The following is a 24,618-nucleotide window of genomic DNA, read 5'->3' as shown; positions in this document are numbered from 1 at the left end:
AATAGTCAGAGATCAACTCTTTTATCCATAGAAAAAATATGAGCACTCAAAACAGTAAATGTACATTACTCGCCATGTACATGTACTAAGTACTAGCATTCTGATTGCATATGGCACGTAATAATATTTAATCATTATTTTCAATTCCTCCAAAAGTAAAGATTTTTTCATATTCCTCTTAATTTTCGGTTAGACCTACTTGTGTGGTGATATTTTTCATCAGTTTGGAAATATTAGCTGGACACCTTGCAGCGCGGATCTAGAGGTGGCATTCACCCCCCCCCCCCCCCCCCCTTCCTTGGAAAATCAAACGAGTTAAATTTATGTAGTAAATTACCAAAAGTAGTCCTCGGAAACGCCACCCCTCCCCCATTCCAATTTTTTTTTTAGATCCACGCATGCCAAGTGTAATTCAAAAGCCACAAAAGTCCATGTCTTAGCTAGTTTGTGTGTCTCCACAATGTGTAACAATACCCCAGAGCCTTTTTTCATTTTTTTTTCAGGCTATTTTCATTTTTTGGCAGTTTTGGATAAACTGTTCAAGTAAAACAAATTTTAAAGATTATTTTTAAATTAAAAATTTATCATAAAATTTGAAATATTTTGGTATTGCTGGTTATTGGCAAATCATTCCCCTATAAAATGTTAAATTTATATATGTTGCACCTAGAAAGCTGGTTAACATGCTTATTTTCTTTCAACAATTTTAAGAATATGTAGACCCCCGTCCATTTCGCGTCAATTTGACCTTGGGAAAACGCCACTCTAAAATAAATTTTCTTTCGAAACTTTCTGTGCAAATTAGTTTGTAAATTTGTTTTTTGAAAAGAAGTTAAAGTTTTTATTTTTTCAGGAGATAGCCCCACCGTAAAAATAGGATTTTCATAAAAATTGTGTGACCCTTTGATACACTACAATGCATGTTTATAATAAATATAATATTTTGAAGCGTATATTAGTTCACGACCAAAACCTTCTAAATACGCAGAGAATTACACATTGGTCAAAGATTGGTGCAATTTTAATGCTACAAGGTTTATACAATAATTCAACAATATTAATTACATATTCTTAATATAGTGTATACAGATATATCAATGATGACGTCACCAATGTATAGGGACCCAACTTTTAAAGGTATCCCAGTCGTCAATCTCGTCACGCTGAAATTTCCTTGTACTTGTAAGTGCAAAAAAGTAAATAACGCAGAGGAATCAACACTGCCCCCTTTCCTTTTTTTTAAAGTATGTTTTGTCTACAGATTTCAATGATATACTTCTCAAGAAATTCTTGACACAAAATATCGAGGAATGAGATACATTACATCTCACTATGATTATCAATTTTAAAAGACAGTTTTATTTTGTAAAAATACAGGTATATTTGTATGCATAAGTGACCGTATGCATTAGTGTATCCATTTCGGTTGTATGGAAATATTTCCTTCGGTTATGGTACCCACCCACGCTACCACACACAAAGACACACGCACTTCGAAATGTAGCATGCCTTAAACAATAAAAATATAGTCATAGTTACTATATACTTTTTAAAGTAGTATGTTATCATATTACAATGTAATCGCTATAATTAAGGTATGAACTAAAAGGTCGTATTAAAACTACTATCTACAGTACATAGTACATGCCTCTGCCGATAATCAGAGTTTAAAATGATCAGAAAGCAAAGTGAAAAAAAAAACGCACGTAGGACGAAGCGATGGTGACATTTTATAAATGTGTTTTACCGTATAGTCTGGAGACCCTGGGGAATGTGCCCTTTACAGCTCATGTTTACCCACTCAGTTTTTGGAATTTTTATCGAATGTTCATTCTTAACAATTTGCATTTAATTCAATAAAATTACTTATTTTCTGTCATTTGAATAAAAACTCACAATTTTAATAAAATAATTTCATCTTGATTAGGCGGCGCGTGGATTCTCGGTGTTACATATGTATACAGTCTTGATTCAGGCTGAATTTCCTATTAAATGGATGAGTATTTAGCAAACTAAAAAAATCCAAGAAAAAATATTTTATTTCTAATAGGCCCTACGTTATAATGCAGAGTTAGTCTTCTAAGAATTAGAATCTACGAACAGCTTGCATGTACTGAAACTTCCAAGGAACCGCGTCTACATCTGTATTTCTAGGATTGGCCTCTCTGTAATGACAGTATACACTCTGGAGACACCGTGTGTGTATTGACTTCGTACTTCAAACAATTTAAGGACCCTTATCTTGTTAAATTAGTACTGAGCGTAAAGATATCATTTAAAAAACACGTCGTTGTAAAAAAAAAACAAAACAAAAAGGATGAGTTGACATAAAAAAATCATAATTCACAAAAAAGGATGCCGCAATCCGATATGACAATCTCGGGAAAAAACAGCTCGGCCATACTGCCAAGCCTGTTCGATCAATCGGCTATTTTGGTTCAGATTTTCAATAAATTAGCTTTATAAGTGTTCTTCAGGATATGGATGGCTTTTAGTTTGCCAGCTAATTTATCATTTTTTTTATATGAGGATCGGAGAAATAGAATAGAGTACCGGAAACGCTGTGAATCACTAATGCGCATGTCTATTAATGACTTGTTTGTCTCAATTTCGAAAATGGTTTTGACATTTTCATGAAAACGATTTAAAGACGCGTTGCAGTAATTTTGAGCTCATCTCATAACCAGAATTTTATCATCACTCCCTTATATTAAAAATTTAGAAAATGAGCAAAGTTTTTGGAAATATTGCGCTTGCAATGACAGGTTTTTATGATCTAAAGTTTCCATTAGGCTTCATTGTTAGAAGCACTCGTGGGGAAAATTCCTAGTACAGTTAGTGATTAAAGATATTAAATTAATAAGTCGCCATCACTATAAAGGATATTGAAGTTGGAGACTTGGATAAAGCTCTATTGATCGGGCCATCTAATATACGCTGGTCTACCTTGACAGTGGTGGAACACCTCATGTACAGTTGATCTATATCAGACTTATGCAACAAGTAAAGGTAATATTTCTCTCGTGCAGTTCCCATGGTGACTTATACAAGCCCTGCAAATGACAACAAATCATTTTTTAACAATCTTATGGACAAAAACAAATTAATGTCATGAAAAATCTTTTTCAAAAAGAAAAAAAAGCTTTTGATGAACGCATCACCATAGGTTTTTTTTTTCATTTATTTTGTTAGCTTAATGAATAATTAGACGTGTTTTATGAGATTTGTAATCGCTGCCTAAAACATAGAACGTTAATTTTCTTTCTCAATCCGTATAACAAACTCGTTATTGATTATATATCATGTTAAGGAGAAGGAACCCTCTCGATCCACACACAGTTCCTCGGCGCCACGGACCAGTGTCGTCGTTCGTTATCATATACCTGCTGATGATGTCTCGTTAATTATAAGGGACCTGCCTAATTAGCCGAGCGTCGCCGACCGTAGATCAAATTAGTACCGACGGATTCGGAGGAGGAAAAAACCACTAAAAGATGCACAAATACAACAATGAGATTTGATCTTGATTTGTTGAAGTTTTTTATCTTCGTGTTGGCGGTTCCGGAGTGCGCAACCAAATCAGGTACAAAATCAGGTAAGTGAGATTATCTATTCAAGTAGTTGAGATTATCTACATGTATATTTAGGCAGGAAAAACTATCGAAATGGTGGTCAGGAAACCTTGCATATTTTGGTCGGTTGGCTATTTTTATGGAACGCACTGCAGAAAAAGAACAACATATTTTTATTCTATTTAGTAGTTAAATTGAAAGGAGGTTGATTTAGATATTTCACATTTAGATCATTCTACACAATCCTTTACAAGCTAACTGAAATATAATATATGATCAATTTACGTTACAAAATACAAAAGTTTGAAATAATTTTTCTTCACTGAATTTGTTTAAATCTGACGAGAATATTCCAAACTTGCAGAAATAGTATATTGTAACCGGTGGTTTTAATTTGTAATGGCATATAGAAATAATTCTTCATGAAATCTAAAAATTATTCAATTATTCCGAATTCATACGTGAATAAACACAAGAATTATTCATTGGAGGCAAACCTCTGATGAAAAGAGAACGGGGCAATGAAGTGTAGAGACATTAAACAGGGTACCATGTTTTGAAGGACTGTTTGAAAACTGAAATACTCTCTCTCTCTCTCTCTCTCTCTCTCTCTCTCTCTCTCGTGATAACATTTACAACCTGTAGAAATGTTATTTATTATCGCCAAACTGTGCTAAGTATTTACATCAATATTTCTGTGTGATCAAATTTATTCGGAATTTTTAAAGACTTATGAAATTAATTACAGTGTAAGTGACACAGTCAGCGAGATATATATTTAATGAATATTTTTAATGCTGCAAGATTTCTTGGTCTGCATTCTCATTTTAGAAAAATCCAATGATAGCACACTGCACATCAAAATAGTTAAAGTTCTCGAGGTTATTTAGCTGCGTAGAATAGTGAAACAAAGAGGTAGCTGAGGAAACAAATGTTAGCGAGAGGACAAGTGGACATTCCAAGAAATCTAAGCAAAATATGGCTTTGTTTTAGATCAATATGACTTAATGACTTAACCTAGAAGAAAACGACAACGCAAATAAAAATGGAATGCAGTGCTACTTAATAATATCCCAGTGTCATAAATCCGAAAAAAGGCAATGTTGAAAAACAAGATATGCGGAAATAGAAAAAATGTGATTCTAGGCAAAAAGAGTAGCAAATTGGTTGTGACACATTAACTTCAACTTTATGTTTGTTGTAGATGACAGAAGCTGCTCAGCATTGGAATCAAAATCGATATATATGAATGAAGACATTCTGGAGTTGATGTACACTACTGATCCCTTATCAGGGGTGAAACATAGTCGGAAAAATGACCAATGTCAAAAAAGTCACGTGACAGGGAAAACGAAAGATTATTCCTCTGACAAAAAGAAGCAGCAAAGAAGACTGAAAGGGTCCAAGAGGATGAGGAAAAACCAAAAGAAGAAGCAGCGATGGAAGAGACACAAGCAGAAGATGCGGTGACCAATCAAGCTGCCCCCTGTCCATTTCATGACACCCGATCTAATCTGGATTTCCAATCACGTGACATGATTGCAGATGGAAATCATCTATTGAGCGCGGAATTAGGTGAAAGGAGAGACCAAAAGCCTTCTTCCCGTTACACGAGCATGCAGATGAAACCTCGAGGCGGCGTGATTGATGCTTTAGAATCGATTTTCCATCTACTATAATTCGATCTATGTAAGGCTTATTACACATCATGAAGCCGGTTTGTTATAACTTGAGCATTAGAGCACAAGAAATTGTTTAATGAGACATGTTAGGCATACAGGAGAAGGTTTTCAAGATGATGAATAAAATTCTTGATTGCAATTCATTTCGAAGCCCCGACACGCGTCTATCGCGATGATTGAGTATGGTAAGCGTGTTTGGATAATTTTCTTGTTAGCTGTTCTTTGCGTTCAACGTCTGCTGTCTAATGCTTTAAATCTTGCATTTGTATTTCATAGATTGTACTGGTAAAACCAGAACTGAGCTGAAATTTTTGTAGAACGATTTCTATGTACATATGTATAAATCACTTCGCAGAAACGGTAACATTGATGCAAGAAACCATTTGAAAAATGGAAAATTATGACATAATGGCTTTTGGCATTCCGGTTGTATCTAAATCTATCTAGTGCTGCATGTTTAGCCAGACAATGCATTTATGAACTGAAGGTCAACAAGTCATGGTAAATTGATGTCTGATCAACTGATAGAAAACTGAATGCGACCCGATGTTTTTATTTTTTGTAGATATACCGATATAGTGCGAGTATTTGAATATATTGTAGACATTCTGCATTATTTGGGGTTAGGACAGTTTTGTTGGAAAATCTCTAGATATTTGTGGCGGGTTTCTTTTGCCCAATTGTTAATACATATTTGATACAGAGCATATATTTATAAATGTATATCTTTGCAATCTTGTTGCATGTGCATTCATTAATTAATAACTCTATACTTAGTATTTAATTTTGCAATGGTAAATGGATCTTAAAACTTTAGATAAAGACAGTTCTGGAACCATTTAATTGTTGGTAAAGGCACTGTGTTAAAGCCATTGCCTAGTGCATGGCAGCTTCTGTTACCAAATCATGAATGCTGTAAAATTATGTGAAAAAGCGCACAAATGACTATCATGTGATATAAATCATCACAAAATTATCAAAGCCAAACACAGAATTTTTATAAGGAATGATAAAAAGAAAAATATCATATCATCAACCTCGTTGACACTTTCTGATCGACGGTCGAATTAAAGAAACCCATCCTTCTCTTTTTCAGGTGGGTGTTTAAAAAATTTCTGAGGCAAGCAAATTGACAAGTTCTGTAATAAAATGTCAGCTATAGCTGAGTTTTTTTTGTATCAAAAAAAACTAATGAGCAATTAGAATGGCTTGAAATTATATACAATGCTCATGCAGTTACATTCTCATAAAGAAGATGGGTGGATAAGGCGTGTAAAATGCCCATACACGGTCGGACAAGCTACTGAAAAAATAAACTATCAATAAATCTGATATTGTTTTAAAAAATCATTTAAAACAATAATGTTTAACATATCATTGATTTTTAACCTATAAATATGTTCAATACTTGGAATATGCTGACTCAAACAGGCATATAGGTATCAAAACCTGCAAATACTGTCATTTTTTAGAACTTCAAGGCATTTTCTTTTACAAAGTGGGTCTGTGCTCCATTTTTTTCTCATAGTCTAAATAAGGTCTAATGAAAAACAAGCCAATGTCAACAACAACAAAGTAGAGAGATGACCCACTATGCATCAAAAATATCATTTTGTATCCCAACAATTGAACGTTTTGATAAAATAATACAAGTCCGTAAATTCGTGGCCAAAGACACACATAACATTTAAACAGCCTACTTTGTTGTGTCTGAAATTGCTCAGTGGTACCTGACATAAGCTAACCTTATATCTAAGGTTTTTATGTTATGGGTTCGATACCACCAAAATTTCTGTCAATATTTGTTTTTTTTAAATCTTTTTTTTTTAAATAATAAAAACTGAATATAATTAGAAATTGTGCTTTTGCAAACTTGTGTTATGATATATTTGAATAGATTTAATTGGGAAAAAATAAATTCAAAATTGTACTTTACGACTAAACTGAATGGGCAGTTGCGCCATCTTATTCCCCCATCTTCTTTTATTCAACGTAATTAACATGTACAATATGCTTTATAAAGCGGGTGTCCGGTTTGTCATTGGACCGATTTATTGTGCATCGCGGGAAACTGATTGGACATTACCTGCAACAAACCCGTCAGTCTTACGCTTGTTCATTATCCTTCATCCATGATTTAAAGTATATAATGGTACAATGTATATGGAAAACTTATGTATGTCGGGTAGCAATAAAATTGATATTGAGTATGTACTTAAAATCAGAGGGAATTTCAATAGAATACTTGTAATTTGATACACATAATATACAGAAAACATTAGTAAAATTTATTCCGGATCCGTAACATCAAACTGAACATGCATATTAAAATTGATCAATACATTATAGATGAGATTCGTATTCCCAGTATATGTATAAATGTTACACGAGGTTTTTTTCGGCCATGTGACAAAAATTTAGATAAGAATCAATATATCTCCGATACCACTTCCCGATCAATTATACTTCCAGTATAAGAATTGCTTATTTCAAGAATCAAAACAAAGATAGGGTTGTATAAAAAAGGCAACATATATATTTTCCAATTTTTCAAACCAAAAGATGGCCAATATCTGATCCGTACTATTTTCATAGTTTATGACAGGTATCCCATCAGGCTATGCGAAAAGACCCCCGGTACTTATTAAATGAATATTTTTTTTCAGTACCGCTTGCTGCTGTGTCATTTGACATTTAGGAAAATCTAAAATATCTTTAAGATTCATAATAAGACCAGATTGCGTTGCCGCTAACCGTTAGCGTCTTTGTAGGCTGTCGTCTGTACGCCTCTGCGTCTGAGTGATGTATGAGTGTAGTGATCAAGTTTATTATTTGCTGTCGTAGGTGTATAATTTACATATTTACAAAAAATGAATAAACATGGAGTCCCCCCCCCCCCCTGAATTTATGGGGCTATGTAAAAAATTGAATCGAATAAATATTTTTTGTTTGAGTCCTCCCTTTCGCGATTCAAAAACGATGCTACGTGCCTTAATGATGACATTCTATCCTTCAACGATAAAATGCTTTATATCGTCGGTGGTTCATGTGGGTATGACGGTAGCATTCTGAAAACCGATATCCCTTCATATCCCATATCAACCACCAAACACTAAAACATTTCTCTATCAATCTATCTCTTTAGTTCATTTGGGTATGACAGTAGCGAGCATTGCCGAAAAAAAAATACCTTCATATTCTGTATGAAGAACAATGCACTACGCATTTGACTCCATGTTCAAAACACTTCTCTATAAGAATCGATCATTACCTTCACATATAAAGTACATATAAAGTGAGTAAAAGTACATAATATTTTAATTGTTGTCATTCTATGGTACGCCATAGCTGCCTTATGTGGATATTTTATATGTAGATGGTGCATTATTATATTATGCTGTGGTTATTTCATGTGTAGATGGTGCTTTATTATATGAAGATGGTGCTTTATTATATGAAGATGGTGCCTTATTATATGAAGGTGGTGCTTTATTATATGAAGGTGGTGCTTTTTTATGTGAAGATGGTGCTTTATAATATGAAGATGGTGCTTTATTATATGAAGGTGGTGCCTTATTATATGAAGATGGTGCTTTTTTATGTGATGATGGTGCTTTATTATATGAAGATGGTGCTTTATTATATGAAGATGGTGCTTTTTTATGTGATGTTGCTTTTTAATGTGAAGATGGTCACTCGGAACTTTATTTTTGAAGACTGAGTTAAACATTTATTATCTCGAAATTTTGAAACTAGAACAAAATTGATACAGTTAAAATCCATTTAATACACAATTGCTAGTTTCTCTTTTTTAGCATATTAAGTATTTATGTTACGAGATGAACTGTACGACTTAATCTCAACTGAATTGACGAATGTGATTAATTGAATAATACAATATTTTGTAAGTATTTCTTGACATTTTACTTTTGCCTTTACCACTTATAAAAGGACCTTCTTTGAGCTATTTTATAGTATAGTAGACCTTTCCCTGTGACTTTCCCTTACTTTATCTTCAAGTCAAATCCTATCACCTAGAGCATCAGTCTGTTTAAAATCAGATCCTCAATCCGTTCCTTTATTTGTTTTTTTTTTTAATAATATTTTGTTTTGAAACACTCAGAATGTGAGCTCTTCCTCCAGCTCACCACTTAGGTTAAAGAGGAACGGTCATCAATGACGAAGACCGACTGGGCGATGACAATAACAAAATCAAAGTACTGAGGAACTGACGAGAGTTTGTCGATGGTTATTTATTCTAAAATCAATGATATGTTATTTTGCATGACAAGTACATGTAGTTTCTAATTTGTATTTGAATTACGCACTTTTTTATAATATGAATTTTTGTACTTTTTCGACAAGAATGTCGAGAAACCCCCCCCATATGAATCATCTTAAATAATATTTAAAAATAATATTAATTCAATCAAACTATGTTTCAGTAATAGAAATATTTATCGAAAATTGTATGGATCCAAGCAATATTGAACTCTATAGTCTCGTTCAACCAAACGCTCGGCTGACACCGTAAATCTCCGACAAGAAAGGGAGACTCTCTGCTTGTAGGAGATTTACGGAGACAGCCGAGCGTTGAGTTGAACGAGACTATATTGAACTCTGGCGTAGGAATACATACGACTACAAAAAATATCTAAATTGTTCGTACCATTTAAAATCTGACTATTTTCAAGCTATTTATAAATAAGTTTCCTTGAAAAACAATGCTTTAGCATACATTACATCGAATTTATCAATTATGTTCAAGAACTATAAGTCTTGTCAGCAGCGATGATTTGTGATGAGGTCCAAACACTGTTTCACTTTCGGTTTGTCTGAGTAACTGCATAGGAGAGTTGATTAAAATCAACTCCCAATTAAGAGCGGATCAAAGATCTTATTTTAATCAGATTGCTAGGGCATAACCTTCGCTTAAACACAAATAATTATTAAATTCAATTTTCTGCTTTTCAGGATAACGTTACTAGGCTTTAATTCTTGTAATATTCCGTCATTATATAAATGTCACTTAATAGATGTATGTTCGGTTGGGGTAAAGTCGTAAACAGCTAGATCTTCTCGATAGCTTATATACTAATTGTGCTAGAAAAAAGAGGAACTAGCAATAGTGTATCAAATGGATTTTGATCGCATCAGTTTTTTGTTTTACTTTCAATATTTCGAGATAATACATAAATGGTTAATCCAGTATTCAAAAATAAGAGGAGTTCCGAGTGACCACCTTCACATTAAAAAGCACCATCATATAAAAAAGCACCATCATATAATAAAGCACCATCTTCACATAAAAAAGCACCTTCACATAAAAAAGCATCATCACATAAAAAAGCACTATCTTCATATAATAAAGCACCATCTTCATATAATAAAGCACCATCTTCATATAATAAAGCACCACCTTCATATAATAAAGCACCATCTTCATATAAAAAAGCACAATCTTCATATAATAAAGCACCATCTTCATATAATAAAGCACCACCTTCATATAATAAAGCACCATCTTCACATGAAATAACCACAGCATAATATAATAAAGCACCATCTTCACATGAAATAGGCACATAAGGCAGCTATGGCGTTCCATATCATTCGGTACGATGTATGGAAGGAACAGCAATTCGTCCAAATCTACATGACGTCAGTCCGCGCAATCCACGCAGGCTGTGCTCTCAGTCTATTATATTATAGCGAGCGCAGCTCGCCGGCGCGCAGCGCTGGCGAACGAAGCGAGCTCTAAGAACCAATGTGCGCGGGAAAAAGAACGAGCTAAACCTACAGTTCATCAAACAAAATTTTTTGTCTACGTCCCATAATGCTCTCTAATGTTTTCACCCGTGGTGCTATGCCAAAAATGGCCGACTTTTAACTCGTAATTTACAGTGACTTAAAGTTTGAAGACACGTTTTGAGTACTGCAAATACTTTGGCGAGACTCAAAAGATTTGTTACATGCTTCCATACCTTCGTATTGAGTCGAGAAACGTAAACAAAGACGAACAAAGTCATGGATGACGTCACAGTGCACTCGCGCTACATTTCCCGCGATAAATTTAGAGGTGGATCAAACATCTGTAATGCGTGTACTAGCTATTTCAGTATAGACTGCGATACCTGCCTCATTGACATATGATTTGTTTTTAATTTTTTTTAATATAGAGATTTTATGTATATATATTAGCAAGAGCCATACTTTACTGTCATATCGATCCATTTTAAGCTACATGTAATTGTGCATGAGTAGGGAGGAAATAAACAATAGGACATTTTGAACTAAATAAAAAGGAATAAAATGAAAAAATAAACAGTTATAAAAATTATGTAGATATTGCATATAGTCAGACCATTAAATATTACACACCTACAAACAGGTACCGGGCTCTCTCTCTCTCTCTCTCTCTCTCTCTCTCTCTCTCTCTCTCTCTCTCTCTCTCTCTCTCTCTCTCTCTCTCTCTCTCTCCAAGAAGGGGGTTGCGCTGTATGTATCATAACCATTAAAATTAGCACCTTTGGCATACTTATTGTAGAGCAACACTCTCTCAAAAATTCTTTGACGTTCGTTGATACCCAAATAAAACTAAGTTGACAATGATGCAAGGTATGTGAAATTCTTGCTGCGCTCGCCAGAACGGTAGCACCGTAAAACATATTATCCTTACTTTGATCAAGAAGTAACAAAATGATTCATGTATAGAAAACCTCCTTACAGAATAAATACTGTTTGACAATGTACATATCATTTATACATGAAGGTATCGGAGAAGCTATATTATTATAATACTTTCATGTTAAATACTGAAATCTGACTGGTGTAGACCCTGCTGATAATCCGTTCTATTACCCTCAGCAACACACTTAGCAAAGGGTAACACAACGAATTGTTACATGCGCATAATTTATGCGCGTACGGTTCTCCGTGGAATTCACGTCATTTTTGTATAAAATCAGTAAAAAAAATCTCTAAAATTAAGACATTCAGTATAATAAAATAAATAGTGTCTGTTTGGGAGGATAACAATTGAAATTGACACCCCTCGAAAACCATTGTCAAACTCCGCTTCGCGTCGGTTGACAATGGTTTCCTCGGGGGTGTCAATTTCAACTGTTACCCTCCCAAACAGGCACTATTTATATAATGTTAACCGAACGTTACCAATTAATTAAAGTCAGATTAAAGTTTATAAAGGACTGAAATTTTCTGTACCCAGAAAAAACATATCTAAATTGGTTATGTAGATAGTGACATAATAACATAACTGAAAAAGTCATAATTAATCATTAAAAATTGATAAAGAGAATATTAAATTTAGATTTTTAAATAAAATAGATGATGATATATTTAAATTTTTGTCAATAACTGTACATGTACATATTATCTAATATATTTTGATAAGGCAAGATTTGTGATTTTATAATTATATGATATAAGTTTGAAAGCTGTGATTATGTCTCAATATCTACATGTATTAACAGCTAAGCATGCCAAGAGACTCCAGAAATATTTGTATGCAATCAGAAGACACACTAGATTATGCATAAGATTAATTAAATTGTCAACAATTGTATATCGGAGAGGATTAATATAGGCAATGCCTGCTAATCCATCCGTTTGTGTGATATATTGCATAATAGATTGTCAACAAGATTAAAAACACTGTGAATATATTTGATATGTGTTTATGTATGTATATATACTTAAAATAAAATAATAAGTTTAAGGACCAAGGCCGGAGAGCCGCCAAAGAGGAATTTCGTTCAAAAAAATGCTACAATAAATTATTACCAATAATGAATTTTGAGGCCGTTTTGCACACATTTGAAAATTAGGTATCGAAAAAATGTGTGCGAAACGGGAATTTGACCAGGTGAGATAATTGCTTAATTGCTATAGTCTATATCACAGTTCCTGTAAGGGCAATTGACAATGAAATAAATAAAACATATCTACTCGCAATTGATATTTACATTTATTTTATGTTACAATATAACTTGCATAGAAGCACATTTACATAATAATTGACATCCATGTTCTGAAATTTAATTTTAAACATCGATTTGGTCATCAACAATTTCATTAATTTCTTTAAACAAAAAAGATTATTGCAAAAATGTTGTGTATGTAGTGCTTTTGTTTAACTTCCTGCCTTTAGGAAGTACATTTACACGCTACACGTTTGAAGAGAAAATATCATAAATTAGTATTTATTTATTGCTTTTGCTTACATAAATGGAGGAAATGTGTCTAGTGAAAACGCTGCTAATTATTTTTCATTTATGCTGTGGCTTGAATAATCGAAGAGTAAACTATTAGACAAATTAATATATGACGATATGATGATAAATAGGCAATTTTATATGCTTCAAAAACTGAAAATATTTTTTTCACAAAACCTATTAAATGTAGACCTAATTCATACATTTTCAACCTTCTTCAGTTTGAGGTATATCGAATCAATATTTAAATTATTATTTTTGTCGGAATTTATTGAGCTGCTGATTTGAAACTCCAGAAAAGTGACCCGCAATATACTAAAGCGGTGATGTCGATCATAAGATCTACTGTCAATTAAGGCTGCTACTCCGAAGATTGAAATATTTTGTGATAAAGGTCTCTTTCTTTTCATAATAATCTTTCTGTTGATACCTAACAACCAATTATAAACATGCGATTTACATATTTTGCATCTACAATATAAGTTGTAAAAAAGAGACACGGACTACCCCATATGACTGTCCGTGTAGTTTTCCCCTTTATCATATAATTATCCACTGAATCAGCTTCCAATTGGCCCGGGACCAGCAATTTTTCCTCAATTCATCGAGTTTTATATTTAAAGTAAATGGGCAAAAATGTAAAAGTCAAATCATCTAATCCTTATTTTTCTTATCAGTGAGCGGAAATTTAAGACTAAAAATATTAATTTGATCTTTATTTTATCAAATGAAAAAAAAATTGTGATAGTTATTAGTTATAAGACTAAAACACAACAAAATATCTATAGTCTTCTTGTTTCATGGCGCTGATGAATGAATGATAAAACACAAGTAAAAATCCAGGTAAAATCTTTGACTGAAAGCAGACTATAATTGCTATCACAACACAATTCACACCTATTGTTCTATACCCAATTATCAAATGTGTGCAAAACGGGAACACACCCATCAGGTGCTACACCTGTACTGGGCCTTACACCATAAATTTTTAAGGAAGTACTATTTTGCGACGTGTGTATGGGCGCTGCCCACCACATCAGTGAATAAAAAAGTTCATTACCATACTGTAAAAACAAAGTTATTTTGAAGGATAGGGATATAAAATATCATACTCTGATTTAAAGATGGGGATCGATCAAGTGCCAAGACATTTTACCGATTAATCTTGTGTCGCACGTGACTATACATCAAAAAGTTCCGCCTGTTTTGTTTAAACTGATTTGCTCGTCGCTATAAACGTGAAACCCCCCCCCCCCCCCTCCCCACCCCGCCTCTTCCTTTGAAATAGAGTAGCTGCTCAGCCACGAAATAGTGGTTTTTATAAAAACAGTCTGGTTCATTTCAACCGTGCAGTGTTGTACAGTATGAATTCAATGTTTGCACATAGAATGACCCCCCCCCCCCACCCCCATTCCATTCTAAATAGGTAAAAATTTAGTATAGATATATACATGTATCTCTGTAAGTTTGATATTTCGATTACTTCGGTCTGTATTTTTAATCAAAGTACTGAAGAACTGACGGGAGTTGATTTTGTCGACGTTTGTTTATTTTAAAATCAATAATATGTTATTTTGCATGACAAAATACATAGTTTCTAATTTGTATTTGAATTACGCACATTTTTATAATATGAATTTTTGGACTTTTTCGACAAGAATGTCGAGAAACCCCATGCATATAAATCATGATAAATAATATTTAAAGATAATATTAATTCAATCAAACTATGTATCAGTAATAGAAATATTTCTCGAAAATTGTCTGGATCCAAGCAATATTGAACTCTAGTCTCGTTCAACCAAACGCTCGGCTGACACCGTAAATCTCCGACAAGCAAGAGAGACTCTCTGCTTTTCGGGAATTTACGGAGACAGCCGAGCGTCGAGTTGAACGAGACTATATTGAACTCTGGCGTAGGAATACATACGAGTACAAAAAATATCTAAATTGTTCGTACCATTTAAAATCTGACTATTTTCAAGGTAATTATAAATAAGTTTCCTTGAAAAACAATTTAATGCTTTAGCATACATTACACCGAATATATCAATTATTTTCAAGAACTAAGTCTTGTCAGCAGCGATGATTTGTGCTGAGGTCCAAACACTGTTTCACTTTCGATTTGTCTGAGTAACTGCATAGGAGAGTTGATTAAAATCAACTCCCAAAAATGGAAAGTACTTTTAGACAAATAGTATAGTCACATGTGTCGCAATATATAATTTTCGAAATGGGTATCAATTTAAAGCAATATGAGCTGCAATTTTCAAGTTGAATTTGTTTTTCACGAAAATGTTATTTTCTACTAAAATGATAAAAAATATCATGTTTTTAAAATTTCTATAGCCATATTTTTGTGGAAAAAGCATTTAAGAAGCCTTAATTGGAGCAAAAATGAATTATTGTCGTCCTGTACAAAAATTGATTTGCTATATATTCCTTAGAAGAGAAATCTTTCTTTTGATAAAAATTAATGATGTTTTCAAATCTTATTTATCATAAAAGTTTAAGTTACATGCAGACTTATTGTACTAGCAGGTTTTTTCAGCAAAATAAAATTCTAAAAATTACAGCTCATATTGCTTTCACAATGTTATCTGTAACAAATTATTTGTCATAAATTTCGGAAACCAGCAATCTTATTAAAATCAGATAGTCATGCTCCCGTATTTGATATGTCGCAGCGACATATACGAGAGCGTAAAGGGTAGAATTTTAATTAGATTGGGAAACCAGCATCGAGAAATGAATATAGATATAAAAACCATGTTTGCATAGTCAATTTAATAGAAATCACTTCCAGAAAACGCAATGCATCTGGGTCACACTGATTGAAATAATACGAAGACCAATTCAAATCAAGGAGATTTCAGTGTAAAAGCGTATCAAATTACGCATAGAACATAAAATTGAGCGGATTTCATTGGACTTTATTTAAATTGGTTTTTAAGTATACTCGAAAAGATATATATTTTTTTAAAAATACACCCTCGATTCATTTACTTATCAAATTTTCATATTCCCCTCACAAAATCTAAATATTTCGGCTCTTTTGGCCAGGTTATCGTACAGAATACTTTCTTCGGAGATATTTGGCCTAAGTAATAAGTTGTATTTAAAAATATTATATATTTCATTTTCTGGTTGTTATATGAAGGATCGAGATATGCGGTACGTCAGACAGTAATATCACCCTTTTCGCATATTTACATATAAAATAAAAATAAATAAATTAAAAAAAAAACATAGATAAATGACACAGTGAATATTTTTCGCTCCAGAACCCTTCTCCGGATATTTCGAATCTTTTCAATGGACTTCATATTTAGCGTCATAAGCAATTATTCCGGTAAAAATAAACACAACAAAAACAAAACATATTATTGCGTTGTTGTAAGTTGTATTATTTCGTTCGCAAAAAGGTTGTAATATCATAAATGTAAGTACATGTAACATTCATATCATTGAATTATTTTTTATCATATTCTATCCAGAAGTGACATGTGATGACTTTTGTTCTTTGAGGTTCTGTCCGTTCGTTTTCTGCACTAGATTAACCAAATTGTAATTTGACTAAATTATATTATTACTCAGCTGTTACTGTCTGTAACCAGTTTGTAATTGGACGACTAATGAAATCATATTTAAGCAGTACTATAGAGCACAACATTTCTAGCAAACAAAAAAATGTTCTGCTGATAAAATTGCTTTCGTTTTGCCAGTCCACTTCTCTGAAGAGAATAGCCACCATTGTTTATACTCTGTCCCGAGTTTTTGCTTCCACCACTTTTTGCTTGATATTTAAATAATAGTTAATACCTTTGTGCTCAAACTACATTCATCCACTAATATGAAAAATGTCCAGATTATCTGTTATCTCTACCGCGTCAGGTTTCAATACACATCCCAAAATTGAATGTCTACGGAGATTTTGCATTGCATCAGCCATTAATAAGCCCGGATGATAACGTTAAAAAATTGTGTGAGGTATCCTGAGTACTTCTCCCAATGGAGAAAAGATGTAAACATTTCCCATTATAAATCTCTGTAAGAAAATTGTTTTCGTTCCTGTGAAATTTTATGAGTGAAAAGGGTTAATTGTTCAATTGAAGATATCTTGGATATATTCCCTTTCATCTATATCAATTTTTTTTCTTTCACAGGTATGTGTACTTTTATTAAAAATCATCAAAAACTGATTGAGGCAGTAACTTGGAACAGACTTTAGTGAATTATTTTCAAATTTTACTAAGTAGACTGAAAGGTCTTCGGTTTAGGTGCTGTTCAAAGACAAATGGGTAAGGAAAATTTACTGGGTACATGAAGCTTATGATATGCCAGTTGTAAAATTGCGGTTGATAGCATCACAGCATACTGATACAACTAATATAAAGGAATCACCCAGACTGTCAATCCATCAAGTCAAGAAGTTTAAAAACCTCCAGTCTTTTGGTCTATGGTATTGACAGGCTCACGCCTTATAACAGATTGTTAAAATGAAATTATGCTCATATTGAAATACATGACTGCTAATGCATTGAATTTCATTAAACTTTGTCTTGTTTCATGGAATAATTTGATTGTATAACATACTGAAATAATAAGGACTTAAATATCAACAAAACAGCATATAAATACTCAGGGAACTTTTGTTTCAGAATATACCTGGCACCACTTGCAGTTTTAAAAAAGAGTTATTGGTATGTCAGAACTATAACAATTACATATTCACAAAACAAATGATATTAAAACTTGGTTACTCTCTACAACAGCAGCAGTATGGCTTCTGAAAAACAAGGCTATTTAGGAAATCTTGAAGAAAAATCTATCCAAGAGCTTAAGGAATTGTTGACCAGGGAAGAGAACATCCTAAGAAAGAAGTAAGTAACTCATTGTTTAAGAACATATATAATCTAAGACAGAGAGATTTAGGCATGACAGATTTTGCATGAACATTATACATGTAATTACAGTCAAACTTCGTTATCTCAAAGTAGATGAGACTGTTTAAAAACTTCGAGATATCAGACTTTTCAAGATATTGAGCGTAATTACTTTAAAAGTAAGGGATGGGACTTAAAAATCACTTTGTCATATCCATTGTATTCGAGATATCAGTGTTCAAGATATCGAGGTTCAACTGTACTCCTTTAACATAATACTGTTCCATGTACATTTTTACTGGCAAGTGGCTAGACATGCATGTTTTTGTAAACATGGAGTTTATAGGTCTTGTATGAGCTTTAAAACTTGACATATATATTTGTTTCACATTGAGATATCTCTTATTGTATACATTTTTTTTTTGTAGAAAATTTGTTTCAAGTCTTCCAGACAAAGGCAAAAAAATAATTGAGTTCAGACAGAAACTGTTAAATTTAATCAGCAAAAAGCAGGATCTGTATCATGAGACAGCTTTACCCCAGACTTTGATCTCCAGCGGTGAAGAGAAAATAAAACAGCATCTAAATCCACTTATAAAACCAAAATCTAGGTTTTCAGAGGAAGAAAAGGTTTTTAAATCAATGGAAAATGACAGTGTAGAAATGACTAAGAAGGATGTGGCCCGTGACATTGTTTCCATGGAGAGTCAGCCCAGAGGGCCAGAGGAAGAAGCCGTGATAATGCATGACAACAAATCACCAATGCAAACAACACAGGACAATGCAAACACTTTACCATCACCATTGCAAACTGCTCAAATCACGACAGATGGTGCAAGTGAATTTGCAAAGTTGAGAGATAAGAGTCACCAAGGTGACCAAAAAACTACTCAAGTTGTTACAAATCTATCTTGTGGTGTAAATAAAACTCCCAAAACGGCACAGAGTCAAGACACTGATGTAAATATGTTAGAAAATGCCATGGAAAGAATGGAGTTTGGTCCCGGTGTTCCTAGCATAGAATCTGAGGAACTGAGGGATAAAATACTAGAGAACTCTGCAAAAGTTTCTTCACAATTTAAAACCAACAGGTATGATAAAAGGCACTGCTACATACTCAAACAAAATGAAGCCATTTAATTTCATTGTCACAGTGATTCCTTTGAATAGAAGGAGTACATTTAGAGTACCGTATGTTGTCCACCCGAGTGAATTTGCTTGTAACAAAAAAGGTTGACCTTGCTACAGGGTAGCATGCTTCCTATACAAACTGTCAAATAGAGAACATGAACATGAATGCGGAATTTATGCTCTGCTGATTGATGTTTAAACTTCACTGTAATCATGAATTTTTTAATATTTTGAAATGTAAGATTAATTGCCTTTCCATTATAAATTGCAGTATTGATTTAAAATTCCAACAGAAGTAGACATTGGCAAGTTACATTTCATTTAAATTATAAAAAAGATGCTTGCTTGAATGAGTTATTTAAGGTGAGTTTTAACTTAATGTTTATTATTTTTTATTAAGTTTCTTGAAAATACATCATGTAGAGGACCTCCCTGACAAATACAAGTGGAAGTCTCGACAGAATCATCCAATCTTAGGGCCTGATTCATCAGCTCCACATCACATGACTGTCAGGGAAGATTCAGCTGCCACACCCCCTGACTATAAATACAAAGAGGCCAGACTCATTCCCTTAGACGAGTCCATGCAATTACAGCAAGCACAACAAAAGCACCAGGAGGCAAGTTTTAAATATACATGTACTAGTATATAACATGTTCATTGCGGAAACAAAATGAAGAAAAATTAACTTAACAACCAGTTACCTCCTTCCCATAAAAAAGAAAGATAACATCAAAAAAGGGTTTGAAATAAGAATAAGTTTAACATGTATATAACATTTTTTGGGCCAGTTCCTTTGATTTAGAGTCATAGATAATACATGTATATGTTTATAAATAATTCACGCTTACAACGAATTTAGCTTCATTTCCTCTATCATAGAATTGTAATATGAACTTACTGAATATAACAAAGTACGTCAGTTCATCTGTTAACACAAACTTTACATGTATTCTGCAGGAGCTACAAGCACAAGCCGCAGCAGAGAGACTAGCCAGGTCGCTAAAAATCAAGATGGAACCTTACAACCCAGAGGGAAGAAATATGTTGTATCCTCATCAGTTTTCTAACAATTTTTATATTGCAACATGCTTCATTCTACCTGTATGTCATTCTCCAAATACAAATTATTTTGTAAACATATGAGTTTGTACACAAGAGACAATATTTGTAAGGACTGACCGTCCATTTTTAGCTCACCGAGACGAAGTCAGGGGGAGCTTATGCTATACCCTCGGCGTCGGCGTCGGCGTCGGCGTCCGTACCTGGTTAAAGTTTTTGTTGCAGGTCCTGTATCTAAGCTATTACTTGTCCTATCTTCACCAAACTTGCATGGATGATGCATCTGGACCTACTTATGGACTTGAAAGACTTGGATGCTGAATCTGAGTCCTAAATTTCAGATGCTGGAGGAGGTTAAGGTTGTTGGACCAGGTTAAAGTTTTTGTTGCAGGTGCCCTTTAATAGCAATATCTAAGTTACTGCAGGTCCGTACTTCACCAAACTTGCATGGATGGTGTGTCTTATGATACTGATGCACCAGACAGGCTTGATTGCTGAATCTGAGCTATAGGTTTCGGATGCTGGAGGAGGTTAAGGTTTTTGGAGCTGGTTAAAGTTTTTGTTGCAGGTGCCCTTTGATAGCAATATCTAAGTTACTGCAGGTCTGTACTTCACCAAACTTGCATGGATGGTGTGTCTTATAATACTGATGCACCAGACAGGCTTGGGTGCTGAATCTGAGCTATATGTTTTGGATGCTGGAGGAGGTTAAGGTTTTAAGAGCTGGTTAAAGTTTTTGTTGCAGGTGCCCTCTGATGATTATATCTTAGTAACTACTTGTCCTATCTTCACCAGACTTCCATGGATGGTGCGTCTTATGATACTGATGCACCAGACAGGCTTGAATGCTGAATCTGAGCCATACATTTCGGATGCTGAAGGAGGTTAAGGTTTTTAGAGCTGGTTAAAGTTTTTGAAACAGGTGCCCTCTGATGATTATATCTTAGTTATTACTTGTCCTAACTTCACCAGACTTCCATGGATGGTGCGTCTTATGATACTGATGCACCTGACAGGCTTGAATGCTGAGTCTGAGCCATAGGTTTCAGATACCCGATATTGTTAAGTTTTTTGGAACAAGTCACATGTTTAATAGATAATAGTACTTTTTCAAACTTGCATAGTTGATTAAACTGTAGTATGAATGAATCACAGAGGAAGCTTCAGTTGCAGAGCTTGATCTCCATTATCAAGGATGCTAATTAAAAAATATATTTTAGTTATTACAGGTCCTAACTTCACCAAACTTGAATGGATGGTGTGTCTTATGATACAGATGCACCTGACAGGCATGGATGTTGAATCTGAGCCATAGGTTGCGGATGCTGGAGCAGTTTTAGGTTTAAATTGCTAGTGCCATCTGATGATGATATCTTCATTATTACTGGTCTGAACTTCACCAACCTTGCATGGAGATGCGTCTTATGTATACTAATGCACCTGACAGGCTTGAATGCTGAATCTGAGCCATAGGTTTCGGATGATGGATAAGGTTTAGTTTTTTTGGAACAGGTCACATGTTTTATAGATGATAGCTTGCATAGTTGATTTAACTGTATTATAAATGAAATGCAGAGGTTGCTTCAGATGCAGAGCCTGATCTCCATTATCAAGGATGCTAAAGAAATCTCCTACCTCATTCAAACCTGCTCGATAGATAGATGTGTTTGTTAATAAATGATATAACATGATTCTGTTTATATAGTATTGTATAGTATGAAACAATATTGTTTAATATGATACAATATAATATCATATGTAATAATATAAAAAGTTATATGATACGATATGATATTGTATAATTTTTAAAAATATTTTAATTATGATATTGTATCATGATATCGTTATGTATAGTATTGTATATTATGATACAATATTGTATAATATTATATTGTATTATTAATTTATTATTTAATCACATGATACTATTACATAAGATATTGCAAAATATTATATTGTATCCTATGATACTATATTGTATATTCTATAATATTGTATCATATGTTTTTGTATAATATGATATTAGTTTCTGTAATATAGAATTATATCATATGAAATTGTATAATATGATACTGTTATATTACATAAATAGTGCCTGTTTGGGAGGGTAACAGTTGAAATTGACACCCCGAGAAAACCATTGTCAACCGACGCGAAGCGGAGGTTGACAATGGTTTTCGAGGGGTGTCAATTTCAACTGTTATCCTCCCAAACAGGCACTATTTATTTTGTTATACTGAATGTCTTTTTTAAAATTTTTAGGAAAATTTTACTGCTTTTATATAGGAATAACGTGAATTATACAGTGAACTGTACGCGCATAATTTTCGCGCATGTAACATTTTTTAATGTTACCCGTTGCCAAGTGCGTTGCTAACGCTGAGGGTAATAGTAAATATTATTAACTGCGTCTTAACCAATCAGATTTCAGTATTTAACATGAAAGTATAACAATGTAAAATATATTATTGTATCATATGATACAATATGTAAAATATTATATTGTATTATATAATATTTTACTTTATCACAGAATATTGTATCATTTGATATGTTACAATGTTGTTTCAAATAATATTGTATCATATGATACAATATCATATTATGTATCAAAAATGATACAGTATCATACAATATCATACTATATTATACAATATAATATCATATATTTCAATGTTATGATGTTTTATGTAATATGATATTGTAATATAATACTATATTGTTTTATATATTATGATATTGTATTTTTTGATCAAATACAATAGCGTATAACACAATACAATGTCATATCATAAGCTACAATATCATATCTCATCATTATTGTTTATTATGGTAACCTTTTGTATTATATGATAGATGTTGTAAATATGATAGGATGCAATATTTAATTTTACATTATTGTATTGATTAACATATGAACATATGATTATCATACAATTTTTTAACAGATGATATACGATATTGTGTCAAAACAGAATCCATGAAAATCCAAGATCATAAAGTATGATTTTCATTTAATATGATAAAGGTGGTCTCAAAAAGGTGAAGTCTCATAATGGTGATGTCTCGTCTCGGTGAGCTTTGTAATCTGTGATTACTTATGTTTCCTTATATTTTTGTATTGTTCACCATTATAAGTGCTATAAGACATATGTCTTTTGAAATAAAGAAATTGAAATTGAATACTTTACTTGAAATGATAGGGATGAGATTTAATGTTGCAATATCAAATATGCTATAATTTCCTTAACGTTACAAATAGATATCGAACTCGGGAAGACCCCATGGATACCGACAGCGATGATGAGCCGGAAGTCGAGTTTTATCCTGATGATGTGGATTGACATATCAGGAGGTAGAGTTTTAATGAATGAATTTAACAAGAGATGGAGTTTATAATGAATGATTATAACAAGTGGCAGAGTTTATAATGAATGATTATAACAAGTGGCAGAGTATATAATGAATTGTTGTAACAAGTGACAGAGTTTATAATGAATGATTATAACAAGTGGCAGAGTTTATAATGAATTGTTATAACAAGTGGCAGAGTTTATAATGAATGATTATAACAAGTGGCAGAGTTTATAATGAATTGTTATATCAGATGGCTGAGTTAATCAGGATTTGTTATGGCTGGAGACAGCTAGAGCTGATAATGTCCAATGATTATGTCAAGAGGTTACAATGTTTATTGATAGAAATATCATTATATCAGGAGATATGATGTTGATGTGATTGACAGCAATTTTATTTGTATGGAAATATAAGTTATTTTAATGGAAAATGATGTCAATTAACATTCATTGGATATTGCAGGAAAAATATCAATAATTAAAGAATGGATTAAAAAATTCGCAATTCAGTGGACTTGTTGTGTTTTATAAATTTTATGTTTATAAAATTTAATGTTTATGAATTATTCAAGATGGTCAAATTCAATTGCCACTGTATTGAAAAATTCATAAAGATTTAATATATAACTTAAACATTGACCTTCAAAGATATGTCTCTAAAGTCATTGTATTTTATCTACAAAACTGTTAATTG

The 24,618-nt window shown here is 33.0% G+C and overlaps 2 protein-coding genes across 6 annotated transcripts; both read left to right on the top strand.

Annotated features, from left to right (window-relative positions):
• The first annotated feature begins 2,991 nt into the window (after positions 1 to 2,991).
• Positions 2,992 to 24,294, top strand: LOC128177707 (DNA-directed RNA polymerase II subunit GRINL1A-like). Of its 5 annotated transcripts, none has more exons than XM_052844529.1 (7): positions 16,842 to 16,930; positions 17,655 to 17,789; positions 18,264 to 18,371; positions 18,803 to 19,465; positions 19,906 to 20,125; positions 20,467 to 20,555; positions 23,831 to 24,294. In XM_052844529.1, exons 3-7 carry the CDS (start codon positions 18,271 to 18,273, stop codon positions 23,910 to 23,912), a joined length of 1,155 nt encoding a protein of 384 aa, XP_052700489.1. In that variant the 5' UTR covers positions 16,842 to 16,930; positions 17,655 to 17,789; positions 18,264 to 18,270; the 3' UTR covers positions 23,913 to 24,294. The 5 variants fall into 5 exon arrangements, with proteins under 5 accessions (XP_052700492.1, XP_052700491.1, XP_052700489.1 ...); XM_052844530.1 differs by lacking the exon at positions 16,842 to 16,930 and adding an exon at positions 16,979 to 17,538; XM_052844532.1 differs by lacking the exons at positions 16,842 to 16,930; positions 17,655 to 17,789 and adding an exon at positions 2,992 to 3,009.
• LOC128177708 (uncharacterized) lies at positions 3,314 to 8,134 on the top strand. The gene is made up of 2 exons (XM_052844533.1): positions 3,314 to 3,595; positions 4,777 to 8,134. The coding sequence occupies exons 1-2, from the start codon at positions 3,511 to 3,513 to the stop codon at positions 5,040 to 5,042; spliced, it is 351 nt and encodes a 116-aa protein (XP_052700493.1). The 5' UTR covers positions 3,314 to 3,510; the 3' UTR covers positions 5,043 to 8,134.
• Positions 24,295 to 24,618: the final 324 nt, after the last annotated feature.

Source organism: Crassostrea angulata, chromosome 3 (genome assembly GCF_025612915.1).
Source record: "Crassostrea angulata isolate pt1a10 chromosome 3, ASM2561291v2, whole genome shotgun sequence".
NCBI lineage: Eukaryota > Metazoa > Mollusca > Bivalvia > Ostreida > Ostreidae > Magallana > Magallana angulata.
The sequence above is the reverse complement of the archived record's forward strand: the minus strand, read 5'-3'. Positions and strand labels throughout refer to the sequence as shown.